The 25,508-nt window shown below is 50.1% G+C and overlaps 12 protein-coding genes across 12 annotated transcripts; 5 read left to right on the forward strand and 7 right to left on the reverse strand.

The window, feature by feature from the left end:
* Positions 1 to 79: 79 nt before the first annotated feature.
* Positions 80 to 1,940, reverse strand: BO85DRAFT_451094 (complex I NDUFA9 subunit family protein). The gene is made up of 9 exons (XM_025660514.1): positions 1,512 to 1,940; positions 1,441 to 1,454; positions 1,313 to 1,375; positions 1,168 to 1,262; positions 1,022 to 1,113; positions 829 to 970; positions 623 to 781; positions 241 to 576; positions 80 to 190 (listed from the first exon to the last, which is right to left on the reverse strand). Exons 1-9 carry the CDS (start codon positions 1,658 to 1,660, stop codon positions 92 to 94), a joined length of 1,149 nt encoding a protein of 382 aa, XP_025513772.1. The 5' UTR covers positions 1,661 to 1,940; the 3' UTR covers positions 80 to 91.
* A 216-nt stretch (positions 1,941 to 2,156) lies between these two features.
* On the reverse strand, positions 2,157 to 2,908 carry BO85DRAFT_451095 (class I SAM-dependent methyltransferase). The gene is made up of 2 exons (XM_025660515.1): positions 2,827 to 2,908; positions 2,157 to 2,756 (listed from the first exon to the last, which is right to left on the reverse strand). Exons 1-2 carry the CDS (start codon positions 2,863 to 2,865, stop codon positions 2,235 to 2,237), a joined length of 561 nt encoding a protein of 186 aa, XP_025513773.1. The 5' UTR covers positions 2,866 to 2,908; the 3' UTR covers positions 2,157 to 2,234.
* A 645-nt stretch (positions 2,909 to 3,553) lies between these two features.
* Positions 3,554 to 5,147, forward strand: BO85DRAFT_424652 (proteasome regulatory particle lid subunit RPN9). Its single transcript, XM_025658048.1, has 3 exons — positions 3,554 to 3,933; positions 4,004 to 4,239; positions 4,299 to 5,147. Exons 1-3 carry the CDS (start codon positions 3,666 to 3,668, stop codon positions 4,938 to 4,940), a joined length of 1,146 nt encoding a protein of 381 aa, XP_025513774.1. The 5' UTR covers positions 3,554 to 3,665; the 3' UTR covers positions 4,941 to 5,147.
* A 90-nt stretch (positions 5,148 to 5,237) lies between these two features.
* BO85DRAFT_424654 (GPI-anchor transamidase subunit GAA1) lies at positions 5,238 to 9,456 on the reverse strand. Its single transcript, XM_025658049.1, has 10 exons — positions 8,771 to 9,456; positions 8,568 to 8,705; positions 8,415 to 8,496; positions 8,295 to 8,360; positions 8,122 to 8,243; positions 7,866 to 8,069; positions 7,090 to 7,417; positions 6,804 to 7,042; positions 5,867 to 6,741; positions 5,238 to 5,805 (listed from the first exon to the last, which is right to left on the reverse strand). Exons 1-10 carry the CDS (start codon positions 8,961 to 8,963, stop codon positions 5,317 to 5,319), a joined length of 2,736 nt encoding a protein of 911 aa, XP_025513775.1. The 5' UTR covers positions 8,964 to 9,456; the 3' UTR covers positions 5,238 to 5,316.
* On the forward strand, positions 9,034 to 9,802 carry BO85DRAFT_67862 (uncharacterized protein). The gene has a single exon (XM_025665583.1). It carries the CDS (start codon positions 9,232 to 9,234, stop codon positions 9,616 to 9,618), a length of 387 nt encoding a protein of 128 aa, XP_025513776.1. The 5' UTR covers positions 9,034 to 9,231; the 3' UTR covers positions 9,619 to 9,802.
* Positions 9,530 to 10,769, reverse strand: BO85DRAFT_401030 (dienelactone hydrolase family protein). Its single transcript, XM_025657145.1, has 4 exons — positions 10,552 to 10,769; positions 10,158 to 10,486; positions 9,976 to 10,093; positions 9,530 to 9,914 (listed from the first exon to the last, which is right to left on the reverse strand). Exons 1-4 carry the CDS (start codon positions 10,637 to 10,639, stop codon positions 9,712 to 9,714), a joined length of 738 nt encoding a protein of 245 aa, XP_025513777.1. The 5' UTR covers positions 10,640 to 10,769; the 3' UTR covers positions 9,530 to 9,711.
* Positions 10,770 to 11,374: 605 nt separating this feature from the next.
* BO85DRAFT_67911 (Ytp1 family protein) lies at positions 11,375 to 13,729 on the reverse strand. Its single transcript, XM_025665584.1, has 4 exons — positions 13,333 to 13,729; positions 12,625 to 13,271; positions 11,870 to 12,571; positions 11,375 to 11,808 (listed from the first exon to the last, which is right to left on the reverse strand). Exons 1-4 carry the CDS (start codon positions 13,592 to 13,594, stop codon positions 11,623 to 11,625), a joined length of 1,797 nt encoding a protein of 598 aa, XP_025513778.1. The 5' UTR covers positions 13,595 to 13,729; the 3' UTR covers positions 11,375 to 11,622.
* Positions 13,730 to 14,016: 287 nt separating this feature from the next.
* On the reverse strand, positions 14,017 to 14,763 carry BO85DRAFT_67951 (uncharacterized protein). Its single transcript, XM_025665585.1, has one exon. It carries the CDS (start codon positions 14,461 to 14,463, stop codon positions 14,056 to 14,058), a length of 408 nt encoding a protein of 135 aa, XP_025513779.1. The 5' UTR covers positions 14,464 to 14,763; the 3' UTR covers positions 14,017 to 14,055.
* Positions 14,282 to 15,084, forward strand: BO85DRAFT_67960 (uncharacterized protein). The gene has a single exon (XM_025665586.1). The coding sequence runs from the start codon at positions 14,517 to 14,519 to the stop codon at positions 14,997 to 14,999; it is 483 nt and encodes a 160-aa protein (XP_025513780.1). The 5' UTR covers positions 14,282 to 14,516; the 3' UTR covers positions 15,000 to 15,084.
* Positions 15,085 to 15,097: 13 nt separating this feature from the next.
* Positions 15,098 to 15,748, forward strand: BO85DRAFT_451102 (uncharacterized protein). Its single transcript, XM_025660516.1, has 2 exons — positions 15,098 to 15,532; positions 15,655 to 15,748. The coding sequence occupies exons 1-2, from the start codon at positions 15,383 to 15,385 to the stop codon at positions 15,676 to 15,678; spliced, it is 174 nt and encodes a 57-aa protein (XP_025513781.1). The 5' UTR covers positions 15,098 to 15,382; the 3' UTR covers positions 15,679 to 15,748.
* A 5,153-nt stretch (positions 15,749 to 20,901) lies between these two features.
* On the forward strand, positions 20,902 to 22,139 carry BO85DRAFT_479329 (40S ribosomal protein uS14; the record flags this gene model as incomplete). Its single annotated transcript, XM_025662945.1, has 5 exons — positions 20,902 to 20,939; positions 21,005 to 21,028; positions 21,179 to 21,221; positions 21,313 to 21,369; positions 21,651 to 22,139. 5 exons carry the CDS (start codon positions 20,902 to 20,904, stop codon positions 21,657 to 21,659), a joined length of 171 nt encoding a protein of 56 aa, XP_025513782.1. The 3' UTR covers positions 21,660 to 22,139.
* Positions 22,140 to 22,416: 277 nt separating this feature from the next.
* On the reverse strand, positions 22,417 to 24,803 carry BO85DRAFT_68080 (putative ubiquitin C-terminal hydrolase Ubp8). Its single transcript, XM_025665587.1, has 7 exons — positions 24,609 to 24,803; positions 24,304 to 24,540; positions 24,146 to 24,253; positions 23,767 to 24,095; positions 23,286 to 23,711; positions 23,030 to 23,233; positions 22,417 to 22,964 (listed from the first exon to the last, which is right to left on the reverse strand). The coding sequence occupies exons 1-7, from the start codon at positions 24,658 to 24,660 to the stop codon at positions 22,851 to 22,853; spliced, it is 1,470 nt and encodes a 489-aa protein (XP_025513783.1). The 5' UTR covers positions 24,661 to 24,803; the 3' UTR covers positions 22,417 to 22,850.
* Between the last annotated feature and the right edge of the window lie 705 nt (positions 24,804 to 25,508).

Consider the following 25,508-nt stretch of genomic DNA (forward strand, 5'->3'; position numbering starts at 1 on the left):
CGGCTATTCTTTCTACTGAGTAATACAGCTACATTGTGACGGAACAAACGAAATTTGGGTCTAGTAGGTTATGTACACTAAAAAAAACAGACTACTGGTCGTCCAGAACGTGCAGGTACTTCTTCTCCTCCTGTCTCTCGCGCTCCGTGGCCGGAGGGAGATCGTAGTACGAGGCGCTACGGTAACCCAACTGCATTCTGTTAGTTTCTGAGAGGATTGATTTAGTTAAGGGGTGCTTACCAGGTAGTGGAAGGTCAGGGTGCTGAGGTCGACAGGCTCAATGTCGAGATCCTTGAACGTCTTGGCGTTGGGGTCGATCACCTGGTCGATGAACTCACGCTCCACCTCGTCGGCGGAGATGGTGGGCCACCAGAGGTACTTGTTCAGGTAGTAAGCCAGAGGCTTGAGGATGGCCTTGGGCACGTTGACGTGACGGCGGTGCTTGACGATTTCGCGGTCGACCAGCTCGGCAATCTCGGCCGTGGAGTAGTTCTTGGGACCGTACAGCTCGAAGGTCTGACCGACGGTGCTGTCGTCGTGCAGCATGCGCTCCAGAGCAGTACCGACATCAATGGCCTATGCATGTTAGCTCAATCCTAACAAGGTCAACCTCTTAACATACGTGAACGGGCCAGTAGCGCTCCTGCATGTGGTTCGATGTGAGGAGGTTGGTCACACGAGCGAGTTTGTGGAGGAGGTTGTCCTCGAAACCGAACATGGGCGCAGGGCGGACAATGGTGGTCTCGGGGTAGATGTTGCGGACGATCTCCTCACCCCAGGCCTGCGACAATCAGTATGAAAGTAACTATGGCGGATCGATCCACGGACCTTGGTCGCAAAGTACTCGGAAGGAGAGTCCCGGCTGGCGTTGTAGGAAGAGACGTGGATGAAGCGGTCAACGTCGTACTTGGCAACAGCCTCAACGATGCGCTCCGTACCGTCGACGTGGACGTCAGTGTAGGAGAAGTTCCTGTCCAGTTATTAGCAGCGCATCGCCTTCTCGTGCCTATGGAGAACTGACTTGGTGGGATATTGACGACCGACAAGGTTGTAGACAACATCGGAATGGCGCACAGCCTCCTCAATGGACTGGGTGTTGCGCAAATCGTATTCCTAGACCACAATTAGTGGGCCAAGCCAAACCACCCAACTTCTGACGGATCATACAATGAAGTTGACACGGCCAAGATCACCAGTGACCTTCAAGTGTCTCTTCGTCATCTCCTCACGGTAGGGGACGACAACGGTGCATCCCTGCGTAGCTGGAAGGCGTCAATTCCTGTGCTCCCTCTCGACCAATTGACCAACATACCGAGCTTGTTGACGATGTAACGACCGAGGAAACCAGTAGCACCGAAGACGGTCGCGGTGTGACCTAAAGTAAAGTAATTTTAGCCATCTGGCAGCGTGAGTCCGGCGCGGCAGAAGAGGGATATGTACCTCCCAAAGAGGACCTGTAGCAAAGACTAGTCAGCATCGCGGAGCTCCATCACAAGGACAATGCGCCTTACCGGCCACCCTGGACCTTCAGAATCGGCTTTCCAGTTCTAGTGATCGCGACATCCTGAAGATTCCGGCGCTGGATCTGGAATCGGATCTTGGGGGCGGGGACAAATGCCCTGGCGCCCATGGCGGAATTGACGGCCCGGGACGTCTGCATGGTCTCAATTCTGGATATGAAACGGACGAGACCACCGAACTGCGTCCGGATCGGTGTTTCAATGGACAATGGTGAGGAGAGGGGAGAGAGCGTAGCTCGACGTCAGGACTTGTACTGCAGCTGGTCGAAAGTCGTGGTCCCGAATATCCTGGAGTTGGCACGGGACTTGGCGCTAGTCCTTTTTCGGACAGCACCCTCGACCTTTCAATTGTCGGCCAACTCTTTCCTACTTGTCCGTCAGACAATAAAGTGATTGATCAAGTATCTAGAAGAATGGAACCTTACAGCCATCAAAATCTACATACACATCTAGCTATGGAGGCGTGGTTATGGCCGTCACTGCATTTCACACCGGAGCGCGTCTGACTATTCAAAGCCTCTGATTGGTTGCTAGGCGCTCATCATCGTCATGTCGAGATCCAAATGAACCTACCACTAACAACCAAGAACTACATAGTCAATTGCTGCAGAGACCGTGGACTATGAACATCGCATTGCTGTTGAATGAACGTGACGCTTGCCATATCGCATTTCTAAGCTAATCATCAAAGCAGGGCATGCTATTCCTTTGCTATCACGCACGCTGCCCCCGAGCAATGAATATGGTCTTCAAATGCTCTTTTCCCTCCTTGCGGAATACAACCTGCTCCTTCGAAATATCATATTTGAAGCCTGTGCCAAGTCCTGCTTCTTCGTACAGCTGCTTCATTTGATCCATGGTGAAGCCATGGCTTTTGACCGTATGCGCAGCATCGCCAAAGCCATGCTCAACATTGTGACAATGGCCATGGTGGTGATCGTCTGGCACTATGTCGACGATTACGCACACACCACCTTTCTTCAGACGCTCTCCAAAGCGGGCCATGGCTAACTCTGGTCTCTCGAAGTGGTGCAGGGCCATGCTGACAACCACGAGATCAAAGTCAAAGTACTCGGGCCCTGAGAGCTCTGCCGGAGCAGACTCAGCCAGAAGGTCACCCTTGAGTGCGACCATCTTGTCTTCATAGCCCGCTTCTTTGGCATTGTTGTTGTACTCGCTAATCATATTATCCGAAACGTCGAGTCCAACGATCTTCGAGACATAAGGTGCCAATGTCTATGAAATTAACTCGCGGTTCATGACAATGCTACTTCAATAGCAATGCGAACGAGACATAGTAACTTACCAAAGAAACAGGCCCAGTCCCACATGCATACTCTAACATCTTGATCTCTTGCCCCTTTCCAGCCTCCGTATCGATCCATGCATCACTGATCCAAGGACGGTGACTATCCACCAGTCTGCAAATCGATTCCAGGATACTTTTGAAGTCGCTGGTGTAGGACTTGGCCAGCTTGCTGTAAAGTATAAGACGATATCATCAAGCAAAGAAAAGGTGGTGTGCACATACTCAAAGTACTGACGGTTCCTCTCTGTGTGCTCTGCCATGTCTAGGTAGAAATTCGGCTTAGGTATCACAGTATAGGTATTTATATATGATTTAAATGATCAATTGCTGTTGGGAAAAGATCTTGGGATAACTACAAGTAAGGAGGAAGATGGGTGTAGAGAGCCATATTTATAGCTTGCTTGACCATGACTGAGCAGACTGACCAGAAGCTTACAGTAGGCAAGTTCGGAGACATATCGGATACTTCTTGTAGACCCTCCAATGTCGCCGCCAAGTTGATCCCTAAAGCGGATTAGGCACCTTCAGCTAACACGCTCGCATAGGACCAGCAATTTCTGCCCATGAATGAATGAATGGACACGCTAGTTCTCACCCTAAATGAAGCCGGAGAAGTTGCGATAACTATACTGCACTGGACGGAAGATGATGTAGGATGTCATGTGCCTCACCGCCCGAGCTCGACGGCGCTGCATCACGACCAGCTCCGCTTCCACTTCAGATCAGCTTCCCTGCCTCCATCTCCCCCCATAACGCCCATTCTCCTTCTCCCTCCTTCCGGTCTATCATCCATCTCATCCTAGACCTCATACCGTATTTCCTAATCTTCCTCCAACATGGAGAACCAACGGATCTCCGATTTCCTCGCCGACCAGCTGCAGCAAGCTCCCGAGCAATGCCAGGCCTATTTCCTGAGCTTCGAAGATTACTGGGAACGCAAATTATGGCATCAGCTTACGGATTCCTTGATTGAATTCTTCCGTCTACCAGAGAGCGCTGCTCAGCGACTACCGATATTCAAGAGTTTCGTCCTCAGCTTCGCCGACAGAATCAATCAGCTCAAGTTCGTCTCGCTGGGGTTGATGGCGTCAACAGAATGCTCAAGTTCGTATCCCAGCTAATCGCTATTTGGATCTTCGCAACCCAAAGGCATCGCTAACACTATTGCTATCAGATGACCAAGAACGCCTCACCTTCCTCACATCTCTGGCAGACAAAGTCAACAAGCCCGAGTCACAAGATGCTTACATCTACGCCCTCGCGGATGTCGCCAACGTCAAGCAACGGCTACAAGACCTGAACGGTGCGCAGAAGGACCTGGAGACATGCCAGAAAGTGCTGGACACGTTCGACTCCGTGGAGACCGTGGTGCACGCATCCTTCTATAAGGTCAACGCGGACTACTACCACGTATGTTCCCCCCACACCCGCCACTCAGACCTCACTAACCTTTCTCCCCCATCCACCAGGCCAAACAAGAATTCGCCTCCTTCTACAAGAACGCCCTCCTCTACCTCGCCTGCATCAACCTCGAGGATCTCAGCGAAGCCGAGCGCATCTCCCGCGCATACAACCTCAGCGTAGCCGCCCTCGTCTCCGACACCATCTACAACTTCGGTGAACTCCTCCTGCACCCGATCCTGGACTCCCTCACCGAGACGCCGCACAGCTGGCTGCGCGAGCTCCTGTTCGCCTTCAACCGCGGCGATCTGACCGCCTACGACGTCCTCGCCGGAAACATCTCCAAGAACCAGCTGCTCGAGCAACACCGCATTTTTCTGTACCAGAAGATCTCCCTGTCTGCGCTGACGGAGATGGTCTTCCGTCGGCCCCCGCACGACCGCAACCTGACTTTCTCGTCCATCTCCGCCGAAACGAAGGTCAAGCCCCAGGAGATCGAGCATCTGATCATGAAGGCGCTCTCGCTGGGTCTGCTCAAGGGTGCCATTGATCAGGTGGCTCAGGTCGCCCAGATCAACTGGGTGCAGCCGAAGGTTTTGGACATGAAGCAGATCGAGGGCATGCGGAACCGTCTGAAGGATTGGGATGCTGGTGTCAACCAGCTGGGTCACTGGATCGAGGGCGTTGGAAAGGATGTGTGGGCTGCATAGGTCCCATTTTCTATCTCTTATATCTCGTCTTCTGTTCCTTATGATTAGTCCTGTCTGATGGGTAAAAGACTTACCATGCATGTATGTACGAACAAGTACTAGAACCTCATTATAATTGCATTATAATTGAGATCTACGAAGCCCTCTCTAGCTCTCTTTACACTCACATTCACAATAACACCTGATATGATGTAATTTTCAACCTATACATACATAAATGCATGCCTATTATAATACAGAAACGGAAAGAGAAACAACGAACTATTGATCTATCCATCCTTGCCTCCCCCTACATAAGACTTCTTCTACCTATCAGTCATGTTATGCTGCCCCTGATCCGACCCCTAAAACATAAACTCAACTTATTCTCATTCAATCAGGACGAGAACAGAGAGAATCCCACCAATGCACACCCGGCCACCCATGCAGGCCACCAAACACACCAGACAACGACCTGCGTCCATACGCCCCAGACATCCCACCCGAAAGCGGCTTGCGTCAATACCGTCTCGACATCAGCGCCGAAGTACCAGCACGCTGCGAGCAGAACGACAGGCGGGGAGAGCACATTCAATAGCGCTAGGGCCAGCGTACTGAGGATGTATCTGAGTGGACGGGAGGTGGTTTGCGGATTGATGCGGTGGATGAAGCTTAGCGGGGCGCAGAGAAGACCGACCATGAAGGAGAGGGAGAAGTTGAGGGTTGCGAGGGTGGAGAGGAAGAGGCCGAGGATGAGGAGGGAGAAGGATTTGATGAGGTGGTATTGTTGTGGGTGGGGGGTTAGGGTGTGGGATAGGGTGGCGGAGAGGAGGAGGGGAAGAATGAAGTTGGCGAGGATGCTGGTGTAGGTTGCTGTCGAGTAGTACTGCGTTTTGTGTTAGTGAGGAGTTTGGGTTGTCATAGGGGAGGGGTGAAGGGATACGGACCTGGTGGGGGATGTTGTTGAAGATGTAGAGGGGGATTAGACCCAGGAGATGAAGGCTGACGACGAGAGTGAGCGGGAGGGCCAGTTGACGTTCTATGATGTTGTTACTGGCGTCTGCTTTCGCGGGTGGTGCTTGTTTGTCGTCGTGCTTCTCTGTAGTTGTGGTCGTGGTTGTGACTTGTTTTTCCGTGGGCTTCGAGGCTTGCTGCGAGCCAGGGTAGTAGCCTGTCCGGAGCCAGAGAGCGATTGCCATGATGGTGAAATTACCGGCAATCAGCATCGCGCTGGGGAGATATGTGCCGATGCTGACGAAACGGTTGGTCTGCATGAGAAGATAGAAGAAGAAACTCTGATGCAGATGCTCGAGGAGGTTGTTCAAGCTGCGGCAGAGACTCTCAACTGTGCGGCCCAGTGCCATCTCATCCTGCCAGCCTTCACCCTTCGTCTGGAGGGTGATAGCATCAATGTGATACGGCATGAAACTGCTGTGAGGTCCCGTGGCATAGCCAAAGCCCTGCTTGACCATTCCTCTCATTATGGTCTGCAACCGCATCTCGTAACTATCATCGTGATCCCACATCTCCTGCAGATTGGTCCCGATGCCCATCTGCCCACCGGTAATGGATATAGCGGTATTGAACAAATCCAGGTTCGGCAATTGGCCATTAACGCCGTCGTAGAGGATATGCAGAGACTCGAAGCGATGGTCAAACGGGTATTCGATCACCAAGCCTCCCTGCAAAGCACCGCTCTTCAAGGGAAGGGGCTGCACAAACGCCGGCTGCATATCATGGTACGCGTCGATCCATGCCTGAGTGCCTGCCTTACTGTCCGGCGGAAACAAGAAGATGATATCCTTCGACCACAGCGACCACCCTGTTCTCCATCCAATTAGCAAACCATACCACAATCCATAACTGCCAAGGAAAGCCACCCACGCTTGAAGTATCTCGCCAGCGTGAGCGCAAGCGTAACACCAGTCAAGTTCAATTCATCCTCCACTGTCTTCCAAGCCGCCACGAGCACAATAGCTTCGGTGGCATCTCCTCGTGGCGCCTGAATAATCGCGTAGACATTCTGTCCCTGATGCGTGATCCCTGACGACGTGTATTCGTAGTTCTGCGTGGCGACTTTCAATCCGGTAGCTTTCAAAATCGATTGAATCTTATCCGACACACTAAGCAGCATTATACGTCCAGTCAGCAAATCGTATTCATGCCGTACACCCATTCGCGGCGGTGCGGAGCTCCAGCAACATACGCAGGAGTAAAAGCATCATTCCACGCTTCCTGTCCTTCAGCAGTCTGTCCTTCAAGTACTCCCTCTAGCTCCTTCTTGTACCCGCGGAAGATGTGTTGCTCGCTACCGGAGAAATAGGCGTGAACTTGACCCGGAAGGAGCGCGTTCTCGGAGATGTAGGTCTGTCGGGAGTAATCGTTGAGGGGGAGTAGGAGGAGCCAAACAACGCCGGCGACGATGCAGATGAAGGAGAGGATGTGCGGTAAGTGCACGAAGAGGAAGTGAGGGTTACTCCGCACTTTGCGGATCGCAGCTGTTATGAATACATGTCAGCGTGGTCTGGTCTCATTTGAGGTGTCTTCGCGACAATCCGGGGTAAGGTGGAGGGTGAGTAGCATGGAGCTGCAGGGAGGGCAAGGCAAAAAGGGGGTAACGAAATTCGTATATAGAGCGTTAGAGTAGAACTCAATTTGTATCTTACATTTCAAGGCCATGAGATCTGAAGCATTAGGGAACCAAATCCCATGGTGATGGTGGTGCTTGATCGGAGCAAGATGTCTACCGCCGCTACGGAGCACTAATCGATCTGTCCGCAAATTTACGTCAACCGTTATAGACCACCTGCACAACTTCCCCTAGATTCAGTATTATTTGCTTTCCCGCAATATTGCGAGATACTATTGAATGCCGTATAATGCTTATTAAATATGCACAAGAATGTATCCACTTAGGTATAGCGGTAGTCCCTAGTCCTCACGGACCAAGGCGTTGCGATGAGCCGAGGAAGCTCATCGGGGTTCCCCTTTCTCCGCCGGTGGTAGTTGTAGGAAGAACACCATAACGGCCGTACGTCTTCTGATCCACTGAGACGTAGTGTGGCAGTCTTCCGAGTAGGTTAAGCTTGCCCTCAATCCATCTCAAAACCTTCTCCGGGGGAACGAAAATCTTGAGGACCCCAAGGCCGACTGTCGAGCAAATTAGCTGCGAACCGAGGTCTACAGAGGAACAATTACTTACGCAAGTATCCAACCAGGATGGCGCATAGATGGCCAAGAAAACTGGTGTTCGGCACAAGAATCGAGACAAGAGCGCAAGCGAACAGGGGCGAGGTCCACGTGGGAATCTTGGTCGACCCGAGACTGAAGCCGCTTTAGTCGGAATTTGAGACAGAGACTAGTGCTCGAACATACCTGAAGTAGGGGTTTGACTTGAAGGTCCGAATGGCCTCGGAGCCCAGGAGAAGGAAGACCCAGATACTTATCACCCATTAGATACCATCTGACAACCCAGAGATGCTACAGAGCACTCACCTTGAACCCACGACCGCAGTATTCCTATGCAAAACAAACTTCTCAATCAGAATATAAATGCCTGCAGGGAGCGTAGAAAGGGCTAAACGAGAAGCAAACATCCATTAGCACATTCGTCCAACCATCCTAGATCACGCCAAGGAGCAAACTTACGCCCAATGAACAGCGCAACAGCGGTCAATGTGCCATGCTCGGCCTCAAAGCGCTCCAACAAGGGCGTGAGCGCCAGTATATTCAAGAAGGCATGGAAGAATCCCAAGTGGATGAAAGGGTAGGTGTTAAGACGGTACACTGTCCTAAGAGTCAGAACCTGGCTGTACTTGCAAGCAAGGCCACGTGTGCCCGAAGAGACATACTAGTGCCGAATCCAACCTCCTCTGGTATCACGGAGCCCCATTGTACCACACTCCAGATTGTCTGAAGCTCCAGCAGCCAGAATACAATAATCGCTAGAAGCACGAGCCGAGTGAAAAGCGGTAGGCGGAGGACGTAAGATCGTACCCTCGACGGGTTGAAGGGTAGCGGCGGAAGGGCAGCGGGAGTGGCCATGGTCGAGTGCGAATGGCCGTAGCAAGGCGATATGTCAAGGCAAGTTTATTACAACGATAGATGAAGGTCGATAGTATCGCAGGCGGAATATATCAATGAAGGCGCCGTGGAAGACGAGATGCGATGTACAACACGGGACTGGAGGAGTCTAGGGAGCGATGGAATGGCCACGAGGGCTTGAGAATGTCTCGTAGGGCCGAGAGAAAGGAGCGGAACCAAGTAGGACAATTCGAGAGATGGTATTTTTGTTGGTTTTGATGAAGGACTTATGAACTTTGAATCATTGGCAATGACTCGCTCTGAAGCCACAGGATGCAATGCACGCAAACTCCGGTATACGCGACGGGAATTGAGCCGAGATGAAACAAGCCAACGGATGGAACCCAAACAGCGCAGAAAAATAGCGGGAAACAATAAGTTAGAAGATAAGGCCAGACAGCCCCAGGGAAGAGAGCAGAGGCACTACTTTAGTGCTTTCCGGGGGTGGCTGGATCTGGTTGCTTCTAAATTGAAGGCTGATCTGGTCTCGCCTTTTCTCTTTCCAGCGCGGATCCTCCGGGGTCACGTGGAAGATAACGCTTATCGTTCCTTTACGCTTTACAGAGTAACCAACTTCGTCGCTTACTTCTCTCTACAATGTTTCTTTTCGCTTTGAAGATTACCGAAATTATCATGCCTCATGCCGGTTCATTATCTAACTAATGGGTAACATGTACAGAAGATGCCGCTAATTCTCTACCTCAAACATTTACAGGTACTGCTTGAACCAGTTGACGGCCTGGCAGAAAGCCTGCTCCTTGGACCACTTAAAGTGGGGGACGCTCAGGTCAGCGCGGACAGCGAAGCCGTGGGAGACACCGCTGTACAGGTTGATCTGCCAGGGTTTGCCAGTCTTGATGAGGGTCTCCTCAGACTCGTGACGGAGCTGGGTGGTGAAGATGTTGTCGATTTCTATTCAAACCAAGTCAGCATGCGCGGCCTCGCACGCGTTTCAATAAAGAATTCCACTTACGGGCAGCAGCAATGGACAGAGGGCCCTGGATGGCACCAAGCTCCTCGTGGGTGACAAAAGAGGGGTGGGCGTTGAAACCAACGTCGACCTGGCCGTCCTTCATGAAGCGGCAGACGTACTGGAAACACGCCTCGTTAGCAAACAATCGCAGAATACCTTTCGAAGAGTTGATTCGAACTTACCTTGGCACCGAAGCAGTAACCGACAGCGCCGATGCGCTTAACACCCAAGTCTCCCTTGATGTACTTGATGGTCGACTCGACGATGGGGTCGACGTTGGCGGGCTGGTGGTTGGGGAACCAGGCACCAATGTCGAACTTGCCGGACTCCATGGCGACGGGGTCGACGGCGTCGCCGCTGAAAAGGTCGGGGAGGACACACAGGTATCCATTGTTGGCGAACTCATCGGCGAGGAGCTTGGCGTTGTTGAAGAGACCGAAGATGTCGCTCAGGAAGAGGACAGCCTTCTCGGGGGTCTTGTTGTCCTTGGGGTAAACAATGTAGGTGTCGACTGTTCGGGAAAGACGGTGTTAGAAGAGGGTCATGGTTCTAGAAAGATCTAATCGGATAACATACTGTTGTTGATCTTCTTGACTTCACCGACAGGGGTGCCTTCGTGCTTGAAGCCCTGGGCACAGCAAGCTCCGGGAGGGTTAGAGGCCATGGTGACGGGTGGTTAGAGTTGGTGTATTTGAGGGATGTATAGAAAAAAGGTATATGGGATAGTTCTAATGACAAGGATGTCAAGGGAGGGAATGGCGACTAGATATATCCACAGGGCTTTGCCTCAAATGAGCAGCATCCACTCTGAACCGGTCTTCTTTCCCCAAAATGCCCCTCCCCACTTGCTGCCCCTCACCCCATTACTAATGCCTGAATGACACGGTAGGATGTCCGACACCGCCCAATAAATCCGCTAGACATAATATTCATTGCGCATGAGCCTATGTTACAGCCATTCAAGCAAAGGATGTCAAGTCGGCTACCAATAATATCCATCGTGGGGGTTATCAGAATTCGCCGGGTGGCGGTTCGTGTACCTTGAAAACGCCCCCGGAGAGTCTGCCGACCGGCAATTCTCGCCGACGTCGGGCGTCACGCTTTTTGGTTAAGCTTCGTCAGGCGGCTCGGATTTAGCGAGTTTTAATTCCGGGATCTACCTCCTCCGTCTGTTCAAGTGTGAAGAAGGGATCTGCACCTAGAGGATTCAGGGGAATTAACTTGGGGCATTATAGCTTAGTCTTAGATGAAGTTCTGATACGATAGAGGTAAGAGTAAATATAGATAGTCCATATACAATGGTATATTGTAGTTTCATTATGTCGGCAGAACTAGGAAAGTCATAAATCACCTCCTCATTATCCTTCCATCACAGGGATATCATTCATTAACACGGGGGCACATCAGAGATAAATAGGGTCATAGACAAGGCCGTGGTATATATGGTCGTATTATGATCGTCACCCGAATGTCCGAGTCGCGACACCAGGCCGAAGAAAATCAAATGTTGTAAGGGGTATAATGCTATCAAAAGCAGATGGTTTTTTTTTTTGGGCGAGTTTGTTTGTTTTGCGCATCTGTCCGGTGTCGTCACCAAACTCGTCTCGAGTCAGATGGAGTCCGGCAGAACGGAAGACATGAATAAAATCAGGCGGAGGCCGGGAACTGGAAAGGCGGCAGCGCAGGGCGCGACTCCCGCTTCACCGCCCAGGCCTTCAGGGCAATGGAGAGAATTTCGCATGACATGATGAAGGCGGTCAGTCCCATAGTAACTGTGAACACAAACATCGCGTCGAGGTCATAGTACTCCAGGGTTTGAATCACGCTCCGGGTCTATCCTAAGAGTTAGCCAACGTGTCCTGTGTAGGAATTGTGATTCCTTTGCTGAACTTACACTAAGCATGAAGACCAAACCACCCGAGATCAAGCAGAAAGCAGCGACGATCTCGGTTGGCGGGCGAGATGGAAGGTAGGAGGTCGGGGGCTTGAGGTACATGATGACATAGGTCATACCACGAGCCAGTGCAAATCCGACCAGGAGGTTACCCCACTGCTTGTGCACCATGGTCGATACCATACTATCCTGGTGGTGCGAGCCCATCATCATACCCAACAGAAGGATGACCAGCGCAGGCATGGGGTTGAGTGACACGCCCTGGGTGTCAGGAAGCTGCCATGCGGTATCTGTCGACGTGTGCGCACTCATATGAGAGGGGTATTGGAGAACCGTGCTGTTCAACCAGCCTTTGACGCGCTTCGACTCGAAAAGCATACCACAAAGACCGCCACCGAAGAACATGATGGAGATGGACACATGCTCAAGGTCAGTGGCAGTCCATGCGCCACCCCAACTGGTGAGATGCTCCAAGAAAACGTTGGTGACACCGTAGAGGAAGATCACAAACGATTCAGTGAATTCACCCGTAGGGATCTTGGCCTTCCATTTACCGACAATGGGACTGGACGGCTTCACGTTCCAGGCCCAGCCCAGGTCGGCCCAGCAGCCGAGCATACGTCCCAGAGTCAGAAGACCATACCAGAAAAAGATACCTCCTTTGATAAAGTGGGCAAGACCATTGAAGACCTCCTTGCCTCTCTGCAAACGCGCGTTAGCCAAGATCAACGAAGTGGCCCATACTAGAGACTTACCATAAGGCCACCATAAGTCACGCCACCGGTCGCGATAGCCACGAAGCCAAACGGCAAGATAATTCTGTCGATAACAGCATAGATGGTCGAGATAATGCGAAGCGCCCGGGCAGAGACCATACGAGGTACACGACTGGCAAGGAATCGGTCGGCGAAGGGGATGCGGAACCAACCGCGCGGTTGGGACGAGTGTTCGGGGAGCGGATCCTCGGGCTTTTCGAAACCGTCATACTCATCCGAAGGCGATGCACAAGAAGGCGACCCAGGGCGACTGTGGAGGGAAGAGGAGTTTCTCTCCGTGCCCTGTCCACTGTCGCGCGACCAGCGGTACGAATGGCGGATACCACCAGAGTACATCTGGGGGCTCTCCATCTCATCGGTAGAAACGGGAAGGAACGCTGCCCGTTCGTAAGAAGTCGACTCCGACTCGCCTCTGCCAGCATAGGCAAAGATCAATGACATGATGACCTGCGCGCTCATGACCCAGGTTGCGATCCAGCCAATCTTGTGATGAGCGTTGTTCTCATACAAATCGGGGGTCTGGCTGTTGTAGATGATTCCAATGAGCAATCCCACCGCGTTGCATACCAAGAAAAGGAATTGCGACGGCAATGCGAAACGTGACCGTGCGACGCTGAACATGACCGCTGTTATTGCAAGTGTTAGTTTTCGGTGCTTTTGTGGAGGATAGGTTAGAATGAGCTATACCTGTTGGCAGAATGAAGCACCATGCGAGAATCATCAGACCGATGTGAACGGCAATCGCGGTGCCGTGTTTCCCATACGCGAAGTAGCTCATGGGGGAATCGTCATCTGCTTCTGTAGACGATTCCTGGGTGGACTCGCTGTGACTCATGTCCATACCCATGTCCATTTCCATCGCTTCATCATCTCCGTGGGGAAGCGCATTCGCAACGGAGGCGAGAAGGAAAGCTGCCGCGAATGCGGCACGGGAAGCTCTCTGCCACATGAGGGGGGAGCTTCTATATTATTACGGACGGGAAAGATCCAAAAAGAAAAGGGAAAGTATATCTCTTCGACGCGCGACAAACTGGAGTCAAGTGCGAGCAGGAGAGACGACTAAGAGATCAAGCCAACTCCCAGCTCCACTTGTCGCAAGCAAGATGGCAGAAGAAATTTGTACGGAGGAAGCTGGGATGCGGATGGGCGCGGCTACCACCTGGCGGAGGGCAGTACGTGGGAATACGTCGGAGAACAGACAGGTCTGTAGGGCTGAAGTATGGAAGCAACGGACGGTTGTGGAAAGGGAAGGGAGGGCAGGAAGTATAAGTATAAGAATGGGCGAAGAATCCAAGGAAACCCAACCGACCAACGGTGGACCATACAGGTAGGTAGAGGGACGAGACGGAAGGCTGAAAACCGGGAGGATTGCCAGAGAGGGTCGCGCGAGACTTTTTATTTAATCATTACTCATGACTTAATTTTTTCCTTTTCCATTCGCGCCTTGTGGTCGCAGCTCTCCTTCCTTCGGAGCTGGCGGGGATAGGATGCAACAAGACCGAGAGGCCGTGGAAACAAGCGATCCTGCTGGAGCTCCCCAAAGCTCCGTGTGCCGAAAGTGGAGTTACTCACTGGCACCCTCGCGCTAGCAGGGAAATGGAAAAAGGGAAAAAGGGAAAAAGGAAAAAAAAAAAAAAAAAAAAAAAAAAAAAAAAAGTAATAAGGCCTCCCAGGAGTGACGCTGTTCACCTCCCCAGTCTGGTTTTTGATCTGACTGCTGCTTTGTTTGCTTGACCTCGGTCTCCTCTTTTTGTTTTGCTTTCTCTTTTTGCACAGAATAAGGGTGATGAGTATTACCAAGATACTCTCAGATTCCATGTTGAGGCTATGCCCATGATATAGCTCGATCCTTCAGAGCTTTCATCGTCATCATGAGGTGTCTTGCTGAGAACGCTGGTACCACCACTCATGCCTCCCGAAGTCATCCAGCGATGGAGCCGATCATTCTTTTTGGACTAATCACCGCCTCCAATGCCTGGAACTTTATTTTCTCTTCCATTCAAAAAATGTTATTTTTCTTTTCCATTCTATTATCCACTTACACTTTTCTCGGGATCTTTTCGCCTGTCAGCCAATCCCTCCCTTCCATCTTACTCCCTTTCCAACATCACCCCTACTACTCAATCCGTATACTTCCCTTACTACTTGTAGCGAAGCCTCCTGGGATCACGAGCTCTCAGCCTCTGACTCACGATGCATCTTGCTGGGGTATGAACCTTCTTCAGAATCAAAGCTTATTGTGTGGGAAATGGAACTACTTAATAATGGGAACAAGAGAAGTGCATGTTGTCTCTTCAAATCATATGAACCAATTTCCAATAAAGCCGAAGAGGGGCACCAAAAAAAGAGCCTAGGGAAAGGTATTTCCAAAGGAAAAAGAGGAAAGTAAAAAGAAATTTACTCCTCTTGGCAGAGTTGGGTTCTCGGAAGCCCGGAGCGACCGGGAGAGATACTCGACTTCCAGGTCACGGTGCGCTGACGCGCTATGAGAAATGACCTCATCCCAAGGTACCGGACTTTTAGCGTATGGCCTAGAGCGCACCAGTGGATGCTCCCTTCTTGTTCTCCATCCGCTTCGGGATCCTGTTCGCCTGTTTTCGGGCCTTTTTCTTTCTGCTTCTGCTTCATGGCCCCCCTCCGCGGATATATTACTAATGCCGCGGGACAGCACAACTTTCTCGTGATGCCAGAATCACAAAGAAGGGTCATTAAGCCCAGGTTCGCACTATTGGTGAAAATGGTCAGCAAGGCTGCAAGTCTATGGGACTACTATGCCGGTCCACCTTCATCTGCGTGTCTGGCAGTGGCCTGTACGCCCTTTGGCTCCGATCTCGTCTCCACGCCGTCCTCTGTAATCAGTACTAGTATGCCAGGACGCTCATGCCATGTATCTACCCATCCCTTTCTGTCCGTCTGACAGCACCCCCCGAAGGCGCAGCAGTCATTCGATCGCGGGGGATGTAAACAGAAGTCCAGAATGCAGGGATCCTGATACGCCCAATTTCTTAGGTCCCGCCTTCCCGCGACTTGTAAGATGGTGCGCAATAAGCCTACGAAGCGTTTAGTACGTGACACACTGAGAGATAGATCTCTCCGTCTCGGCGGCTATTCGAGCTTGTGAAGAGTGAACTGCCAGGGGCTGTTGTTTAGGATAGACTGTGTCGAATCCGCAGTATTTAATATGATTGGATTCCGCGACATCACCAGAGGACAGTCATGCATCCAGTTTCATCTCCCCTTACATCGGCGGTAGAAAAGAGTTGGTGGGGACTGTTGAAAGGGGGGATGCCATAGTGTGTTATGTTGGTTCATAGTGCGGAGCGATCTATCACCAGCCCCGACTACCATGTACCAACTACATATGCAACGGACCGCGAACGAGCAAGCAGCACGGGCATACTCTGACATGATGGTGGCTTATTGCAAGCTGTGAATTGGAGGGGTCTTGGGACGGAGAGCTGCTAAAGCAGGAAGTATCCTCCGCGACCAAAGGGCGAGCTGAAGTCAAGACCTACTGTACTAACTAACATAACCCCTCTTTCTGCAGAGGTCGATCGGTGCCATCTACGGCAAGCTGTCTCTCGCCCTACGGACTACTACTTTGGACAATTCCGCACCAATTAGTGTTGGAACCAGCTACATGAGCACAGAGGAGCTGCAGTGGATGTAGGAGACGGTGCCGTGCCTAAAGATGGAAGGATAGCTGTCCAGCCCTGTTGAACAGTGGCCCATCTGGAATGTACCCAACTGGCCCATGACTTTTATCTCCAGGTTCTGGTGGGCTGATCGTCGACTCAGGCGCATGCCAGTGTAGCGTGACGTTGCGATGCAGGCGGTTGCACTAAAGGTCGGTGCTACAAGCGAGGAGAGCGGTGCATGCCCTGGAGTCCATGGACAGGTACAGACCGCGGATGTGCTGGCGCCGACCGGCCTTTTAGTAGGGTTTTGGCGACGATCGCATCTATACAACAACAAACAGGTTAGACTGACAAGCGACCATGAACTAATTGCCAGAGAGATGTTCATTAGCACGATGATTGTGCAACAGTGGTGTAACCAACACAGCCGCCACATATGAGTCTTAGAGTACTCAATTACAATAGTACTCGATCTTAATCCTTATATCGAGCTACCTTGTGTATCTACGTTTGTTAAGTAGACAGACCACCAACAAGCGTCGATCTCTGCCGGCTTTAGTGGCATCCTTTAGTGGCATCCCTCTTCCCTCGGAAGCAAACCCCACCCGGCGGGCCTCGCACGTTGGGCTGTTTGCTAGTGATTGCTAGCCCTGTCCGTGCCCGTGTAATGATTCTGCCAGTATCTATCGCCCTTTTGCTCCCTTCTGACAACCCAACGACGATCGTGGCTTGGCATCACCGGGCGAGAATCACAATCCGCATCCGCGCTCTTCCGTACTGTATGAACTGCCCGGGCGGCATAAACACCGTCCATGCGCTTCTCGTCACCTTTTCTTACATCCACGCACCTCCCGTCTACAGACACACCTGTCCTTCCCGGAGATCTCTCGCATTGAACCATTCAATCATTGTCGAGCCTCTTTCTCTAGTTAAGTTTTATAAGTATATTATCCACTTTTTTTTTTTTTTTTCTTTGACCGTTTTCAGGCCTGGCTGGCCCTTTCCCACCGCACCCGTACTTATGCATCGTATGACCAGCACTGACTCATCGCTCATGACGCGACGCTCGTCGTGAAGAAAGATCGGATACATATTGCGGTCTTGTCGTTGACGTCATGGCATGGTTCCTCCAGATTGCTCGATAGAAGTAAAATCCACAACATGGTTACAATTGTCTATGAAGATGAGAATGAAAGTGGATGTTACTATTGTCCTTTAGTGAATGCCACTGTCCTGGTGAGTCTATCTACCAACAGGATCAGACTGCGCAGCAATCATTGCCATATTGGACTGCTGGACATCCGTGCTGTCAAGCCGACACACAAACCAAATGGGACCCGCCATACAAATTAGGCCTGATAAGATCGACCCGATCCCATGACCTCGCGTTCGGCACATCCGGCTCAATCGGCTTACTTTACACTCTTCAGGTTTCCCTGCCTTTGTCTGGCGGCATTTGCACGAAGGCTGCCGCGTTTCAATCTCCGTCATCGATGGGAGGGCTAGACTACAACTGTCATGTTGACATGTCGCCATCCAGGGTTTACCATTCTTACATATGGCGTTCAGCTTACAGGTCATCGCATGTGTAGGTCCTTAGGTAGGTAGTACTAGTGGTTGGACGGACCATTTCCGATGCATCGCCCAATCAATTTCTTGATCAGGCTCATAAACTCGGAGACTTTTCCTTCCATGTGGATTCCACCGCAACTTTGGTCGAAGTAGTTCGATTGGCGAAAAATTTTTGATATTGGGCAAGGGTACGCAAAACAGCCGGCGGATGCCGCCCGCAGAGCTCATTTTTTCTAAGCGGAGACAAACCAAGGCTCAGCACTTGACTATACTAGGCAGGCCATAATCTCCGTGCCGCTAATTCCGGCTTCACTCCGATGATGGTGCCGCTTTAACCGGTTGGCCTGGTTGGTGAGACTGTTCAGGTACTCCCTTTTACAGTTTCTGGTTTCTTTGTGATTCGCTCGTGGACTATCACGCTAGCTGGTACGGTTCATTAAGCGACATCGAGGATAACTATAACGGCCAGCTCTTCTCTAGCAGGTTCGATGGCTATCAACTAGATGGCCCGATCAATTATCGTCGACTAATCTGGCAGAGCTTAGGGGTTCTAGCTTCCAGGCTGGCACTTATGCACTTACTTCGGTTCAGAAACGCCCTCTTCTTATACATTTTCGTATGCTAGGGAACTACTACCCCAGATTTTTTGCTCGTCAAGGACCATATCGAACATTACTGGCTTTTGATTCTGACAATCTCCATAGCTACTTCAGCTTACATGGTCTGAAGTGTCATTTCGCTTCATGTCCATCTCACAAGGTATAGTACCTAATACTAAAACACACCTTAGCCAGAGTATTTTTATCCAGCCTCCTTCACCCACTCATCTCGTTCAGTTAAACTTGCCGAAAAATGTGCAAGGCGCAGTATACGTAAGGTCAAGTGATTGCCAACCACCCCCCTTACATAAGATGGCAGTCATATACTGTGTTCTACATAACCCACCGCGATCATAGCTCTCAAAGTAGGTAAGTGTGACCATCAGTCACCGCAACATGCCGCAAAAACAGGGAGGGTTACTGCGGGGAGACATAAGCCCACCCTACCAGTCTGAAACGAGACATGGATTATGTCCTGCAGTAGTCACAAGTCTATGATCCCTATCACAAGACAGCCTTTCGCTACATTTTACATTACTTGTCTGATTAACTAGCTCACGCGACATAAGAGATCAACTACACCAATGTCTACTAAGTACTAACAATAATGAAACCCCCGAAAATCGGCGCCCGGAATGGCCATCCAGGCACAAGTACCTTGCTACTTTGTACATAGATGATCATCACTGATCCAAGCGAGACGGACCAATCGCTTATACACACAGCACCAATAACATCTACTAGACAGATGCTAGATGCTTCTCCTGTACCGCGCTTGCTGCGATCACCACTACTTAGCCCTATTAGGTCCATTAGAGCGGGTAATCCCGAACGCAAGTGACTTACACAGTAGTCTATCACGTCGGAGCTCGGATGTTCGGGTTTTGAGAAGGCGAGCTTGTGCTTGCTTTTCTTTCTGTAGTTACTGCTATGTTGATCGTTGGTCAATAGAACTTCCTTTGAACTGTCCCTGAATATCTGACCTAATTCCTTCCCTCTGAAGTGGTGATCATAATGATTTAGTTGTACAAAGTACTCCGATTAGGGTTCAGCTCATAAGTAAAATACCCAAGTGAAATAGTACGGATCTCGTAGCTACTATACAAAGCGTACATTGGATAGGATAACTTTTCCATAAGGCCATTGAAAGGCCAACCGACAACCGAATACTAACTAATCCTGACCCCAATGCCCGTCCAACAAAACGTCTCATTAGTTAATGCACAACTGACGCATGTGCTAGCTAGCTACTTACCTAGCCAGCCTTACACCGATAGCTCTAAGCCTTATGAAAACCCCTATAATAGTAACTTTACTTTTCCTATCCCCTTCTCTTTGCCCAAGTCTCTTTTTCTTTTTTTTTCTTTCCTCACCCTTTCTATTTTGTCTGTTCTATATGCCTGCCTTTTATCCTTTAATGCATGTAGCCATGCCTTTCCCCTGAGAGGGAGGGGGGTATCTTATGGAGTACTAATCTATGTACCTATCTGAACATGAGTGGGTAAGAGTATTACCTAACACGGATAGATGCAACAAATATAACTACCCAATACTAAGCGACTATTGACTAACTATGCTTAGTACTAGATTATTTCCGCACCTGTACCCCTGTAGTCTAGTCTGTAGTCTGCCTCTTTACAACCCGTCTGTTAGAAGAATAGTCCATGTAGCATCTTGATGTAGTAGCATGCTTATACATAGTCTCCATAGTCTGGACTAGAGATAATTGTGCGTTGTTGAGCTCATTGAGCGCAGTTCAAGTTGTCTTGGTATGATTGAAGGGAAGGGTAAGTTATAAGAAGGTCGGTGGGGATGCTGAGTAGCATGATCTTCTATATATAGTTTCTAGCAAAAAGGGCCTTGGCAGTATATATCTCTGAGTAAGGTGGGATGTATTTAGAAATATGCATTCCAGTGGAAAAGATGTGTCTCGTTGTGGTTGGCCATTCTGCTTCGGGCTCTCAACTTACGCGATTGAGTATAGCGAGGTTAGTGATGGCGTGGTAGATAGAATGGAATGCAGGCAGACATCTTAATTAAATTAATTTACATGAGCTGAAAAGGAAAATACATACGCAGCAAGAAGTCAATATAAACTTTTACCATTATACGTGATAACCTGTAAGAACAGGTCTAAGACCATCGATATACATCCACCGGAACAACCTCTCCCCCGAACCCGACGTCTGGAGTAGTAAAGTTGAAAATAGCCCCAAACCCATATCACATGACCAGCACCCAATCAATCATCCCCCATCCCAACAAGGCTTAGCGCCCCCATCAAGCGAGATGGTCCGAGCCCGCATCACGGAAACCGGAAAGACACACAAACGGAATTTCGACCCTAACCTTTTCGTTGAATCCCCGTCCCCCTTCAACGCCCAGCGACGACAAACCGCCTGCCAAACACCGTCTCATCCCCAGGTTTCTCTCGCCTCAGATTCAAGATGACTCACGAGTCCGTTTGGTACAGCCGGCCCCGCAAGTAAGTTGAAATCCGTGCCGATGAAATCTGATATCTATAGTTGCTAATTGATCTGTGATGGATAGGTTCGGCAAGGGTTCCCGTTCTTGGTGCGTATTCTGCGATTTTTCCTGAGGAGATAGTTTATGTGAAATTGGCAAGGGAGTTTCGGGGAGGAGAGAAATGAATCGAATGGAGGACATGAAAACGAAAACGTGAAAGGAAGTTATGTGCTGATTTTGTGTGTTGGAATAATACAGCCGTGTCTGCTCCCACCGCGCCGGTCTGATCCGCAAGTACGGGGTATGGATATCCACCACTGAAATCTACTGCGATGCGAAAATATCGGGAGTGCTGGAATAAATGGCTAACTTGGTTTTTCTTTTGCGTACAGATGAACATCTGCCGTCAGTGCTTCCGTGAGAAGTCCTCTGACATCGGTTTCCACAAGGTTGGTTTCACCATTCACCCACATGCATATTTCCAGCACCAGTACCACAAATCACATTATATCCGAAATGGCAATTGGCATGGCGAGGAGCGATATCGAAAGAGAAGAAAGAGAAGGGATTTTGCGACAAACGAAGAAATGAAACATCGGAATGAAATGAAATGAAATGAGAAATGAAATGCCACTACGACAACGACAGCCAAAAACCACAATTTACGCCACCCACACAAAACCAGACCAAGAAAAGAATCCTAACTAACACCTCATTTCACCCAAAACAGTACCGTTAAATCGAATCTTCTCTCCATCCCCCATCATCATCGATCCCAATTTTTCCGTTATTCACGACGATGATTCGTTAAAAACGTGCTCGTGGCGCTTTCGATTCTCTCATTTCACATTACCACCCAATATCTCAAATTTACCAACGATCCCCCACAATTACCATGTCGGGGGATTAGCGGAGGAAGAAAGAAATACAGGGGGGGATAACGGTAGCCTCTTATATTCTTTTACCAGTGTGCGTGTGTGTCTGTGAAATCGAAAACGCAAATGAAATCCGAAACCCGGGCTTGATTTTCAATGGAATGAAATAAAATGGTGTTTTTTCTTCATTTGTTCATGGTGGAATTTCCTCTTTAATCTTTTTTAGGTGTGATTGAGGAAGAGATGGGATTTGACTGGGTTAGAGACGAGAGAGGGGGGTGGGCTTAGGTTGTTGGCTGGTGTGGACGGTATTTTTCCTATGGAATTGAGGATCTCTTGATAATATCGCCGATTTTTCCCCACTTGTCCTGTGAGAGGTAGTAGGGGTGCTGCTGGAGACCGTATCATTCGTATGGGGCTGGTTATGCATGTCTTTTGGGATCGTGCGGCTCTGGTCTGGTTGATACTGTAGTCAGTTGGGTTTGTCCCTCTGGTGGATAGTTCCTGTAGGATCTGCGTAGTGTAGATGACTGGGAGTATCATATCATGAGTCACATGGAAGCATCCTATGATGTCTATCTACTGTCTAGTATCTAGTGTCCAGGGCAGCGCCAGATTTGATATACGTTAATCAAGATCCAGTATTTGAAACACCCATACAGTTTTGTATTCGGCATTCATATCTAGCGAGGCACTCAGCCAATGTATACCCACTCCTGCAACCTTAACAACCTACTATACCTGGTAGTCTTGACGCATATGCACGCCGCAGACATACCCGCTATATCTAAGCGAATGAGCGTATAAAGCAAGCAAAGAAAAGAAACGCAACACAACACGACAAGCATCAGTCTTGCATCCGTGATCGAAGATGCCAACCACAACTCTCCCACACGAGCATACATGCAACCAGCCAATCAAACAATAATAATACAACTCCTAGCCGTGGACTCCGAGTCGCTGAAGAGAAACCGAATGCGAGAAGATGAGGCAGCCGCCAGAGTACAATGTGATGTGATGATGTGGTGTGATGGTACACGGTGAGTAGCTAGCTTCTATTGCGGCGCAGAAGCCAGTGATCGAAGATTGTAGAATAGGAGATACGCGTCGGCGTTGAGGACTTCTGCCTCGGTGACGGCGGTGACTTTGTCGTCGTTGAAGAGTACCCACTGAGAAGTTCGAGTTAGGAACGCTGTTTGAGAATAGTTTAACTGGGGGCGGGTCAGTAACTCACATCATCGCCCTGGCGGCAGTAGACGTAGTAATGCCCCGCATCGAGTTTGCCTTGGTGGACTACGGCAGATGAGAGGTCATATACGAATCTGGACCGGTCAACTTTGGCCTGCGGGCAGGTTGTATAAGGGAGCATGTTGATCGATAGTGGAAAGTCGATTTTGCCTTCTAGCTTCTCCGAGACGGAAAAAGTGTGTTCAAAGCGCTGTATTGGGTAAGTCTATGTCTGGTTCTAGGGAATTTGCGCAGGAACATACCTTTAGCTGCATGCACAGAATGGCGGGTAACTTCCGAATGCGCAGTTGTTTGGTGGCCTTCTGTGGTGTTCCGCCGCAGTGACTGCAGTTGTACACGCCTGCCATTAGTTTCTCCGGAGACGTGTAGCTCTCCAGACATCCGCTCAGGGTAGGCGTCGACGAAACTCCTGTGCCACCCATGGCGCGTTTCTTCGCCTGCACTTGAACATCGAGACTGAGATCCACCATAGGATCATCCGTTCGTGTGACATTGCCACACTTATCGCAAGTCACGCTGCTTCGGAGCTTGCCGTAGAAGGTCTTGTGGAAGAAGCAAGGACACCCCTTTTCATGGCCTTCCCGGTGGTTCTCCGTACTAAGGTGAAGCTTGTCGACGAGAAATTGGTAATACTCGTGTGCGTCTTGTTGTTGATACCCTGCCAAAGTCTGAATTTTGGCAATTAGCACCGCTTGTCAGAAATAAATGTCTGCGGTAACATACCGAACTTGCACGCCATGATGCTAGAAGAAGATTGAGAGCCGCGAATCCTTCCGGTTTGTCACTGCTGTTGAAATCCGCGAAGGCCTCCGCAACTGCACATCCTACGCAGTCAGAAGCAGTGCAGTCGTGGGGCTGATGACCGTTCCCAAGGAAATAAGTGTTAAGTATTGGGTCGTGCAGAAGGGTCTGGAGGATGACATTGAGATAGCAGGTTTGCCCCAGGTTGAACAAGCCCCTGACACCTTGCTTAGCGCAAGGACGCTTGCTGGCATTGCTCCGAATATAAAGTTCGTCCGCAGAGCTATCGCTGAAGCGACGTTTCTTGGCGACTTTGGTGTGTTAGTGCTATAACATGCGCGAGAGTAGGTCAGACGCTAACCTTGAAGAGCACTTTCTGTTGTTGAGCACCGAAGTCGTTCGAGGCCGTGGTCATAGACGAAATCTCCACAAGCCTGGCAATATACTGTGCGGGCTCGCGAATCCATGTCTCGAACACTGTTAGTAAACATCGATAAGGTAAAGGCAAGAATCACCTACAGAACTGATGGCTAGTCTTCTCGGTATGGGCTTTCCGGCCGCCCATCGGCATCGCTTCACCGCACGTCAAGCAAGTGTACTTTGGTTTCAGAAAGTCCTTGGATTTAAGACGGCCGTTCTGCTTTGATGAATCTATCGATCGCTGAAGATGGCCTAATGAATTATGCGCTTTGATAAAAGCGTTCTTGAACTGCTCTGCAGTGCTCACATCCTGCCCCATTTGTGTGGCCAGATGCTCTGTTATCAGGTCAGTAAAGGGGCCAGAAGGGTTCGGGAAACAGCTCTGTGCAATGAGCTTCACATACCGCAGCCATATTCGGCCTCAGAAAGTAATGATATCGAGAGTACGCTAGCCATTGTGTGGGGGTACTTAAAATGAACGTAGTGAGACAAGTGTCACAGCTCGCACGTGAAGCCTATCCTGGCTCAGCCTAGAGTGAGGCTCCCAATCGAGATGGGTGAAGGAGTGTGGGTAAGAGTAGTACAGTTAATCTCCCAATGTTAGAGAGAGGGAGACGATAAAGATGTTCAGCAGGTCAACTGCAGATCAAGTAGGAATCCATGGATCGGACGGACTACCCTGGAGGACTCTGCAGGCATGAATCATATCAGCTCTGTATGCTAGGGGACGCCAGGTTCCTCCAATGGGGATGAAGAGAGAGATAAATGCACCTTCACAAGACGTGCCAATAGCAAAGCCACCGAAGCAGTGGAATGTCGAGAGCGGGCAGCAGTCGCTCGAGTGTGTTTCTCCGCAGCCACCGGGTGTTCCGCAGTTCAAATCGGGATCGGACTTGGTCACGGCGGGATCCCCCCTCGAGTCACTCGGTCCCTCGCTGTCCTCTTACTGTTCAGGACCGTGCAAGGACAGCCCCAATGAATTAGACGAACAGAGACCAAAGATGATACAATACACAGGTAGGTCAATTATATATACGGATGGAGATCGTCCCGTGAAGACAGGCACGGTGGGCGCTGGATGCAAGACAGATCTTTTTTTCGCCAGGGTCGACCGCGGCTCCGGGCGATAAGAAACCGGGACTGCATTTGATCCGAGATCGTTGCTTTGGCGTCTTTGGCTGCCTTACTTGGTTGTGCTTTCCGGGGTCTTCTTTTTTTTTTTTTTTTTTTTTTTTTTTTTTTTTTTTTTTTTTTTTTTTTTTTTTTTTTTTGCATTCATTATGTCCGTCGACAAGACAAATCAC

The sequence above is a fragment of the Aspergillus piperis genome, assembly GCF_003184755.1.
Source record: "Aspergillus piperis CBS 112811 unplaced genomic scaffold BO85scaffold_14, whole genome shotgun sequence".
Classification (NCBI taxonomy): Eukaryota; Fungi; Ascomycota; class Eurotiomycetes; order Eurotiales; family Aspergillaceae; genus Aspergillus; species Aspergillus piperis.